Source organism: Lissotriton helveticus, chromosome 12 (genome assembly GCF_964261635.1).
Source record: "Lissotriton helveticus chromosome 12, aLisHel1.1, whole genome shotgun sequence".
NCBI lineage: Eukaryota > Metazoa > Chordata > Amphibia > Caudata > Salamandridae > Lissotriton > Lissotriton helveticus.
In genome coordinates this window covers 762,159,428-762,171,277 of record NC_136073.1, presented here as the reverse complement: position 1 = coordinate 762,171,277, position 11,850 = coordinate 762,159,428, and the positions used below count along the sequence as shown (strand labels likewise).

The 11,850-nt window shown below is 40.6% G+C and overlaps 1 protein-coding gene across 1 annotated transcript in view; it reads left to right on the top strand.

Moving 5' to 3' along the window:
- The first annotated feature begins 651 nt into the window (after positions 1-651).
- LOC144797638 (acyl-coenzyme A thioesterase THEM4-like) overlaps positions 652-11,850 on the top strand; it is a 121,746-nt gene continuing 110,547 nt past the window's right edge. Inside the window, exon 1 of the mRNA XM_078668332.1 lies at positions 652-1,133. Within this exon, the coding sequence (XP_078524458.1) occupies positions 1,005-1,133 (129 nt within the window). The 5' untranslated portion in view covers positions 652-1,004. The remainder of the gene's footprint in view (positions 1,134-11,850) is intronic.

Here is an 11,850-nt window from a genome sequence, read left to right as displayed (position 1 = left end):
AAAAATGTGTTATATCTGATTATTTCTCTGAAGTATTGCTGTGGGAGGGATGGGAAGTGTTGCCGATATTGGCACTATGACTATTAAGATCACAGCCTCTCTGTAAAATATTTGCACAGACTCTTGGAACTAATCCAGACCCTTGGGACAACTCTTCCGCTTTGATGTGTTAGCTTGCCCAGCTCCTTCAGCAAATAGGTTCAGCTCAAGCGAGCCGCCTTCCAACTTCAAAGGGATTTGAAAACAGAACTCCCACCAAATAGCTCCGCTTTATACTTCAACCAATTAATTAGCATTTCACCAACCCGGAGATTCCATTCGGCAGCCTATGAAATCGGCCGGCCATCTTGAACTTCCCTGTGTGTAATCTAATATAGCATTATCGAAAGTTTGAAAAGATTTTTCAGAGGGTTTTTCAGTTTTCTATTTTCCTCTACTGTCTACATTAATTACTGTCGTGGCACTGTTGTCTTTAAACATTGATGTTTTTTCAAAAGGTGATTGTTTTTTATGTCGTGTGTTTTTCTTCATCGATGCACGAGAGCCACGTACTTTATGTCATGTGTTTTTTTTTCATCGACGCACGAGCGCCACTCTTTTAAACCACCTTACGTCCCCTGCAAGAGGTCAGCTCTTTCCTGCCGGCAGCTCGTCACGTGTTGTGAGCCGTCTGTCGCCGGGGCAGCTTCAGGAAACACTGTCTAGGATGTGTGTGGCTGTCATTGAAAGGGACTAACTGCTTATGGTAGCACCCAGGACACCTGTAGCCAAATCCTTCATTTCGAAACTCGTATTTTCTTTGACTCTATGTGATATATAGGCAGACGGATTCGTATCCTTTACAGTATGTTCCTATAAAGAGTCTGTTTGCATTCCATTACTTTCATTCACCCCCACCTCACATCCCTTCTCTAAGTAAATGACATCCAAGCACACAGTGAGCAGCCGGTCACATCTTGTCTGAGGAGAGCCGTCTCATATTCGGAAAAGCTGGACGTTTAGTCATGTTGCGAAATTCTGCTCGACTGCTCCCGGGGCTGTTCCGAGTCACCCTTCGCCTTCATGGAGCCACAGCCGTCCCTCTTGTGGAAAGGTCGAAGGCACCATGCAGCTGCCAGCCACGCGCACTGATGGTGAGTTGAGTATGCCCAGCTTTTTGTTTCAGCGATCTGCATATCTCTGCTACCTACACACTCCTCGCCTGTTTATAGTATCTTCTCTTCAATGCTAGAAATTGCATTTGCATGAGAGATCCGTGGGCGTTAGTCTCTGGGTTGATTCATCCTTAAATGATATACTGGGTTACCTGCAAGGCACAGATTACTTTTTTTAAAATATAGACTTGTCAGGCTAATTAATTATGATCTGACACTCCTGCATACTACAGGTTAATGTCTACACACACTTCCTGTTCTTTTTCTTAAATGTTCACTGTGCGAAGGGTACACACAATTACTCCTTTGGGCATTAATATAGAATTATTGTAGGTGCTTGGTACATGGTTATTGGTATGATTACTCTTGTATTCAGATACATCTGCCATTCTTAGATTGCATGTAGATTTAGATTTTATTGAGCAATTATCACAAAATCTTTAGAATATTAACCAACCACTGCTAGAATACCAATAATGCTTTACATACTTTTATTTTTACAGTGGCCAATTAATCGGACACTTGCCCTCACAGATCTTCTAAGCCTTGCTGTGTGGTTGGTGATTAACAACTGTAAAATATAATACTGCTCAACTGTAGAAAGCATTACTATTCAAATGCCACAGCTAAAATGTAGATACAACTAAGCATTCATAAAAACTTTACAAGCAAGCATGATTGACCTGCTGTGGGGTTGATGTTAAACGATGGAACATAAAACTGGGACATTTAAAAAATCATTACCAGTAAAAACGCAGCAGCTAAAGTTCTGATAGGCCTACACATTTGTAAAAACTTTACAGTAGCACATATGGTTGAACATGTATTAATGTAAACCTTTATGATTGCCACACAAACGCAGCATGGCTTAAGATTGGCTTAGGAACTACTTAGAGCTCCGTTGCTCAAATGCTGCACGGGCTGATCATTCATTGGAAACTTTGGACTAGCAGATAAAATTGGTCCTGTGTTCCTATACAACCCAACATTTGTTAACTGCACACCTGTTTACTTTAAGGCTGACTTGGAGGCTGCTGATAGGGACGCTTTTGAAGGGGAAACACCCCCTGGTGGTAGCCATCACCTATCGAAAAGAAAGAACCCTGCACAGAGAAGCTGCAGTTTCCAGGTCTTGTGAAAAATTGCATGTGCGGCTGGCCCCCCAATGGTATACATTGTGGTCCAAGACGGCCCAACTATCAGGCACAAGTCGAGGGTACACGTGGATGGAATACATCTACCCACTCTTTTCACTGGGTGGAAGCCGTCTGCCCTGCCAAGAAGTTGGGGCCCACAGAAATATCCTAAACATGTCTCGGTGTGATTTTCAGACACCGGCATAGATTTAGAAGCGCCTGCTTGTTTTCTATTTTTCTTCGGAGCAGCGATGCAGGCAGGGGAGGAATATCAGATTATGCAGGGCCCATAACAGATGGCGAAATTAAGGGGCTATCAGGCCTCCTTTTGTTTGAGAATTCTGGCTTGGAGCAATGGGGAACCTCACACCTAAATGCAATGGAGGGGAAACAAAGGCGTACAGCCTGTCACTTTACAGGTACTTAAAAGAGGCATGATTTGCACTTTGGTTAGCCCCTGTAAATCAGACATATGCACGCACTATAAGAATGCCACATGTGCTGGTCTGGACCAGTATTTACACAAATAACAATATAAATACCACTATTTTGTTTTATTTCTTTTGTAGCGCTTTAGCACTACTCATCCCAGTGCAGGATATCAGAGCACTTTACATCACGTTTACAGATTATACATTGACAATAATTCATGTATGTGTAAATCAATGTACAGGGCGTCTTACATAAGACAGTGAGGGTTACAAGGTGTAGGATCCATATGCCCTTTAAAGCTCATTGTGCTACATTAGAAGGATCACAATTTATGAAGCTCAAGTAACAAAAGGATCTGTTTTAAAAGCAGCAACTCACTTATCCATTTACATAAAATACAAATCTGTGAGCTACATAATGTGCTTTGCAGAAGACATGTTAACGATCTATGCTACTTTGATTTAAGAGTGGGACTAGACGACACACAGATCTCTCCAGCAAATAAGTTAACCTCTAGAGTATTCTTACAGTTGTTTATTCCGTCAGATTTAGTTGGCACACAATTATCTCTGCAGCAGGTGCCTTAACCCCATAAAATGCAGACTCAGTAACTAATTAAGCAGAACAGATTTACTGCCATGTTTCTCATTGTTTCTAATAAAAGAGAGAGGGACCCAGCAAACAAAGGGGTTGGGTACCAACAAAGACTATCGTCAAAAAAGTAACCCCCTTTGGGTAATATTACACACATGGCATAGATATTATCACACCTTCAAAAGAAGAGAGTTTCCCAGAAAACCAGAAAGGACTGGGTTTTAATGGACAAAACAAAAGGGGGGTTCCTTTCTGTGTTATTCAATTAACTGTTGACAATTTCAATATTAGCAGATAATCACAAAACTTTTTGACAAGAGATGTAAAGAAATTATAATCCAAAGATTCTATAAATTCCTTTTTATACTTATATTTATTTAGTAGGAAAACATTTAATTAAAATTGCACAATACACAATTTAGGCACAATCTCTAGTTAGTGTTTTGAACTTGCACATTTCATTACATAATGAAACAATTAATATTCATATGCATGTGTTCACAAAATTTATAAAAACATCAACATTATTACAACATTCAAACAAATATCACAATTTTTTATAAAAATCAATAAAAATCATATATGGAGTCCTTATGTCGCAGCGTTTTGGTGCTTGAACTTTAAGTTGTGGAAACACCTTCCTCAGGACTGGACTTTATGTTAAAAACAAGATGTCTTCTTTTTTAATTTATTTAGAAGGTCATCTATTGGTCATTTATTTCCTGGACTATTCAGTTAATTTTCAGAGTCCTCCTTATAGGTCTATTGCTTATGTTTCTACTTCACAAATGAGGATGTACACACATATTTTCCACCTTCACGCAAAATTCAGTATTAATAAATTTCTAGCATGCATGTATCTTCCACCATTAGATTCCTTATGTTGCCTTTATACGTTTCGGGCTTGATTCCACATAAAATTTCAGTTTATCAGACTGTCTCTTTGTGTTAAGTCTTGGAAACGTGCGGATGTGGGGATCGTTACTTTAGTCCCTCTACTCCCGTCTTGCTCTGTTCAGTAGTACAGTTACATGGACCTTGTTTCTTATATGTGCAGCGATATCGGGTTCTCTCGTCCGTCTGCGTCCAGGAAATAAATGACCAATAGATGACCTTCTAAATAAATAAAAAAAGAAGACATCTTGTTTTTAACATAAAGTTCAGTTCTGAGGAAGGTGTTTCCACAACTTAAAGTTCAAGCACCAAAACGTGTCGACATAAGGACTCCATATATGATTTTTATTAATTTGTATAAAAAATTGTGATATTTGTTTGAATGTTGTAATAATTTTGATGTTTTTATACATTTTGTGCAACACATGTATATGAATATTAATTGTTTCATTATGTAATGAAATGTGCAAGTTCAAAACACTAACTAGAGATTGTGCCTTAATTGTGTATTGTGCAATTTTAATTAAATGTTTTCCTACTAAATAAATATGAGTATAGAAAGGAATTTATAGAATCTTTGGATTATAATTTCTTTACATGTCTTGTCAAAAAGTTTTGTGATTATCTGCTAATATTGAAATTGTCAACAGTTAATTGAATAACACAGAAAGGAACCCCCCTTTTGTTTTGTCCATAGATATTATCACAAACATACTGATTCCATACACGCAAAAGTGGACAAGGAGGAAATGCAAAATGGCAAATTCAGAGAATATATATCAAAAATACACTTTATTCACAACAAATATTAAAAACATTAATATATTCAACCCTATCAAGGATGCAATTCTAATCAATTATTAAAACTACTCATAAAAAATCATAAATACACAAAACACAATACACAAGAAATCCACATTTCATAAAATGCATTGCATAACAAATGGGAAGCGGACTGAAGGAAAATTCATTCCTATTAAAAGAGTGAGAGAATATGCAATAACCAAAGGACGAGATCAATGTTAGAAATTTATTTTCATATTTCATTCAAAATCATTGTCTCCATGGGCTTAATGTCGTAATCACTCATATGGGCATCGACACGTTTCGGTGGGCAATTATTAGTAGCCAACACCTTCCTCAGGAGAATTATTTGATTCCCATTTAACACAGTTTTATCTTCGTTTCATGGGGCCAGAAAGACCTCCTATAATAGATTTAGCGTTGTTCATCAGAAGTCTGTCAAGATCTATATAGACCTGATGGAGACTGCATTTCCTTCACTAAATGGTGGCCATCCAATATTCTTCAAAGGCGATAATTATAAAATCTGAAAAAATGTTAGTTCTGTTAATAAATCATACGAATAGAGAGGAAGAAACCCCAAATCTGTGGTATTTGTAACTTCCGTAGTAAGGCTCGCCTCGTAGCCTCAATAAAATTACAACTGCAGTACCGCCAGCAGTCTGTCTTACAAAGATTCCGGTACCAAGGACACACGCCTCCGGTCCCAAAAGTAGGCCAAATTTCTCATTGTTGCCAATTTCTGTGTGGCAGTGTTTCAAAACAATGTGTAAGTTGAGGCCCAGATTTTGTGTTGGAGTGCATAACTTTTTTGGCACAAACCCGACACAAATTCCCATTTGTTAAATATTGTAATGTGCTCAAATGTACTTATGTTAGGCCTGCTAAACATATGTGTGAGGTCTTACGGTCTGATGTCTCTTCTGGTGATGTCATGGGTTGTGATGCCACTTCCTTTGATGTCATGTGCAATGTCATTCCTCGTGATGTAATGTACTGTGATGTCACACGCCATGATGTCACTTGCATATACTGCCTAACTTGGTTAGGCCCCACCCTTCACACTTCTTTTATAAGGGCTTGTGCCCTGCTCAAATGGACCATATCTAAAAGCAACCGAAAGGGTGAAAAATATTTAACAACTACTGCAGAGATTTTAAAATGCAATACATGTAGCACCAGTCTCTTAAGGAAAATCTCTGCACACTCTGGAGTTCGAGGGGAATAGCTCTTGTGTGGACTGTCAATAAAAGTGCTGATTGGAGTGCAAGGGTGCTTCCCGGCACAATTTAAGGTGCAGTTAGCGCCATCCCAAGATCCCATAGATGGATAAAATCTGGAGCCACAAGTCTCATGAAAAATACTTCTCTGTGTTTGGTAGGGTTGGGGCAGAATGTGTGCAAGATGTGCTGCAATTAAAGTGCTGAATAAAATGCTAACTAAGGTGCTTCAGAGTACTATTAACATGCTTTTGTCCCTATATGCCCTAGCAGGTCAATCGGGGTGCTTAGGTGCTATCACCATGGGAGGATATTATGGACAGTTTACCAGGAGCTACCTTGCTATTTATGGCACTATAAACACAATCTCTGCAGCCCCTAGCTGCTGAGGGGGGAGCCTGACTACCTCCTCACTGGGTAAGAATTTTCATCAATCCTTGTTCCCCCCACCCCCTTGTCTTTTTGGTGCTTCACGGTGCAGTTTAAGATATAGTCATCCCTGCGTCATCTAGCTACTTAAATGGGGCATCCGGCTACTACCACAAAGAGAGAAGTCATGGTCATTCCCTATTACCCACACGCCACAAGGCACTGAAGTCGCAGAAGTGGGTTTGGCACATGAGGGACCTCAGGCTTTCAGTGCAGCCTGAAGAGTGGATATTGCTATTTTTAGGAATTTTAGGAAGCGTGCAGGCAACTGGGTGGATTCCCCCTTTAAGCAGCATTCAACTACCTCCGTACAAATGCAGGTGTTCAAAGTTTTAAAAGTGGGACAAAGCCAGAATTTTCGATAAGGAAATACCAATTGACAAACACAGACAACATGAGTAGAGACTACCCTCGATGGACACAATCTGCACAATGTCTCCCTATCACTGCCCCTCCTACCACACCAGTAAGCTTTCAATGGATCAACCCAAATCTCAGCATCATCAGTTGCTTCTTTAAGTCCCTTACAAGAGGCTGTGATAGATAGTGTTTGCTTCGTTCGCCCTAAGTTGGCAGGGTATGCCTAGACGTGGGTCCCTTGCTCACTTTGTCTCGGGACTCAAGCTAGCCAGGCTGATGAGGCGTGTTACCCTGAAACCAGTCCCAGGATGCTTGTTTCTGGTTCAGGGAAGACCTGGCTTGGTAGTTCGGGTTGGACTGTTTCCATGAGGCACAGGGCAAGACTGATTTGCATATAGGTGGGTCTGAACTGAGGCGGCGAAGTGAGCTAAAGAACAATGATGGATTCAGCCCAGATATGTGACTGGGGGTTAATGTCTGAAAAGTTTCAACGCTCCGTCTATCATCTTCTTGTGTATGCTTTGTTCGGCCTAAGTTGGCAGGGTATGCCCAGACGTGGGTCCCTTGCACACTTTGCCACTGGATTCAAGCTAGCCTGGCTAATGAGGGGTGTCACCCCGAAACCAGTCCCAGGATGCTTGTTTCCGGTTCAGGGAAGACCTGGCTTGGCAGTTCGGGCTGGACTGTTCCCATGAGGCACATAGGCATATAGCTGGGTCTCAACTGAGGTGGAGAAGATAGTTAAAGATCAATGATGGATTCAACCCAGGACTGTTCCCTTGAGGCACAGGGTCAGAACGGATTTGCATATAGCTGGGTCTAAACTGAGGTTTCGAAGTGAGCTAAAGAACGATGATGGATTCTACCCAGATCTGTGACTGGGGGTGAGTGTCTGAAAAGTTTCAGAAGTCTGTCCATCATCTCCTTGTGTTTGCTGTGATAGATATAAATAAATAAATGCCAGTATTTGTAAAGCGTACATCTACCTCCGAAGTGGTGTCCCAGCGCTGGGGGCCCTCGGGAAGATTAAGCGAGCTATTGCCTAGAGTCACATGGTGCTGGGCTGACCTGCTTCCGGGGATCAAACCGTGAGCCCCAGATTCCAGCGTCAGTCGCCCTGGCCGCTGCGCCACACCTCTTCCACCTGTAAGCCCCCCATGACGTGCAAGTTAATGGCCCAGTTATCATGTAATTTCTACTTCAAAGCTTTCCTATCAAGGTTTGCTGACATAATTCTTTCTTGCTTTGACAAAAGCTTCAAAGACGCTTCATTGGAAGGCGTGCATACCCTATATCTCATGCTTATAAGTTGTTCAATGAGGTTTTCAAATACTGTTGCCATGCTGAATCCTCCTGTGCAGTGACAGACCAAAGGAGGTGCTTTAATGTCCAAGGGAAAAGGTTATTTTCAGTTTTAAGGAGTATGACAGGAACTTAGCATTCAATGGGAGGTGTTGGCTTGCCAGATGAAATTCTAGACAAACTTGGGTGCGTGTAGTACAATTCCGTAGGGACAAGATTTTACTAAAACAATTAATTTGGACTCTGTCTAGTGAATTCGCCAGCCTACTTTTGAAGACTAGTGTGCCGTATGGTGTTGTCGGCATTAACTTGTTGGTTAGGACTTTCAATCGCTCCCTTAGATCGGGACACTACAGAGATCCATGCAGTTTACAAAATGCCCAATTTAGGGAATTGGCAGGCGATTGTTGGGCCTTAATATGTGGAGCAATCCATACTCTTTCAACCACCTATAATGCTTGATATTTATAAGATGCCACCTTCCTGATTGAGCTCTTTTGGAGGCACCAAGACCCAATCTTTATCAGTTTACGTCCAATTATCATGGCCTTCGTCTTAATTACCTTGATGGACAAGACGTTTAACTGACAGTAATTGCCCATTTCCGTCTGGCCCAAGCACTGTTTCATCCTCACATGGCAGTGCTTGGATTTTTTGACCAGCTAGTTTGGGAGGGAAGGCTCTTACTTTGCTCAAATGGTCTTTCAAGCCATCCAGGTACAGGTTAAATAGCAAATGGGTGAGAATGCACCCTGTTTTTTGCCCATTATTGGTATAGATTTTTACCGGATCTGGCCCAGCTTAAAATGACCTTGATTTTGACCCAAGTGTCCGTATACAGTGCATTTATGGCACTGAGCAGAGAAGGTGGAATACCTAATTTTTTTAATTCGGTCCATAATGTTTCTCTAGACACGTTGTCGAAGTAGTGTCAATATCAATAAATGCTACATATAATCAGTTTTTTTTCATCATGGTCTCATCTATAAGATGTGTTAGACAGAAAGTTGTCCTCAGTGTTACAGCTCTTTTGAAAGCCTGTTTGAATGAATGGAATTAATTAACTGTCCTTGGCCTATCTTTCCAGTTCCTGGTTCAGGATTCTTGCAAAACATTTGCCCTCTACATCAAGAAGAGCAATCAATCAGAAATGCTCAGGTGATGAAAGTCTCCTTTTTTATGAATTGAAGCTAGCAGGACCTCTTCCAGCTGTCGGGCATTACAATCCCTGCTATAGCGAAGTGGAAGAGTGGGGTTAGAATTTGTTCCCACATATTGGGTGCTTGTTTAATGATAGAGGTCGGCAGGCTATTAGGGCCCGGGGCACTACTAGACCACATGAGACAAATTGCCTTCTACAGACTTGATAGTCATTTGGATGTTATTGATGTCCTTTTCTTCAAGGCAAGGCGGAGCTGATGTTGAACTCGTTGGGACACATTCAATGGAAAGTTTCTCAATATATTTTGCCCAGCTGGCTGGGGAGATATTTGCTGTTTATTGGGGGAGCTTTTCCACTGTCATGCATTGATCAAACGTCAAAACGTCTTAGAGTCATTTGTTCTTATTGTTTCATGCAGTTTTGCCTATTTGATTTCTGCATCTACCTTCTTCTTTTACCTTAATCCTTCTCTGGTATTCTGATTGTAGGGATTTGATGTTAATTCTGATGCACTGAGTGCCTCCTGTATTACAGCATTGTGCTCTCAAGACTTTATTCAATATTGTCTTCAGCTTTCGCATTTCTTATTTCTTTGTCGAGCTGGGAATTCTATATTGCTCTAATGCGGATGGTAAATGAGGATGCCCCTAATGCCTCAGCAGCATCTTCGAGTTGTGCAATCAAGGACGACCATTGGTTAGGGCATGTCAATTCCCAATGCTCTTAGAGGGAAATTTCTCTAGGCCACAGGTCTCCAACCTTTTCTGTAATGAGATCTACTTATGATCAATGAAAATCTTTGTGAGCTACTGCAGGCCAAGTAACTCACCCATTGTTACCAGGCACCGCCTCAGCCAGCTTCATTGACTTTAAACCTAATGTCCATGGAGCCTGATACTATGATTTGAACAAAATACTGGGACTAGGGGTATTATGATAGGGCTGCCATGTGCGTCAGTGAGTGCATGGTCTGTGGGGAGATATGAACATGTGTGTGAATGAGTGGGATATATGTGTATCTATGATAGAGCCTATGTCATATGTACTGGCACAGGACATACCTTTCTCCCACCATATGTGGCACTGTTACAAGAACAACGTAAAAATACAACCATTGTGTTTTTTTTAATGGTAGAAACTTAAAGGGAAAAACAAATGTTCTGCAGAAAATGTTTGTAATAAGGAACATTTTTCTGCACTTTAAATTTGGTTGTATTTTTCAGTTATAAGTATGGCAGTGTGTCTACCAGCCACTGGAAGCAAGATGTCTGCTCGGTGTAAAAGTGACACTTTGAAATGAGAGAAAATTCAACTGAAGAGGTAGCCTTATGTTTATATGCTTTACAGAAAACTCATCATTGTAATTTTCTCCCATGTCAAAGTGTGTTCAGCAGGCTTATTACTTCCTGTGGCCTGTAGACATGGGACCATGTTTATAACAGGAAAATAGTCATTTGTTTAAATGTGAGGAATTGAAAGTGAAGAAACATGCTTCATGAAACATTAGAGGATTAAGGGCCAGATGTAGGAAGGCCGTTACCAACGGGTATTTGGAGTTTGGGATGTAGGGGCATGTTAAAATACAAAATCGGTAATTTTACCAAATCGGTAAAATACCGAATCAGTATAATTACCGAATCTGTATTTTGACATGTAGGTAGCACTGTAATCAGTGCTACAGGGGTTTAAGAATTCTTAATTTACCACCAACTAGAAGTTGGTGGTAAATAATGAAAACCATTAAAAAAGAATTCCTTTTGCTTTTTAAACAGTGCCATGTTGCAGACTTACATGCCCTAAGGGCATGTATGTCTGCAACATGTGCACCCATGCACAATTGAGGGGTGCAACAGGGTGTCAAAGTGACACCCTGCCACCCTTCAATGTTTCCCCCAATTACCGAATCGGTATTTACCGATTCGGTAATTGACATTCATTCCTATGGGCCTCCAGGCCCATAGGAATAAATGGCAATTACCGAATTGGTAAATACCGATTCGGTAATTACCGAATCATACCGATTCGGTAATTAAATCGGTAAAATTACCTACATCCCGATTGCCAGTTCTTAAATACCGAATCGGTATGATTCGGTATTTAAGAATCGGTAATCTGGGATTACCTACATCTGACCCTAAATTGGCTTAAATTAGACAATTTTTCATAGAAACCTATTTCTTCACTTTAAATTTCTCCCATTTAAAAGAAAATGTATTTATTTTTCAGTTATAAATATGGCAATGTCTACCAGCCACTGGGAACAAGATGCCTGCTGTTTGAAAATGTGAAACTTTGAAAAGGGAGAAATTTAAAAGTTTTGAAGCATAATTTTGTTGTCGTGCTCCAATATTGAATTGATTACG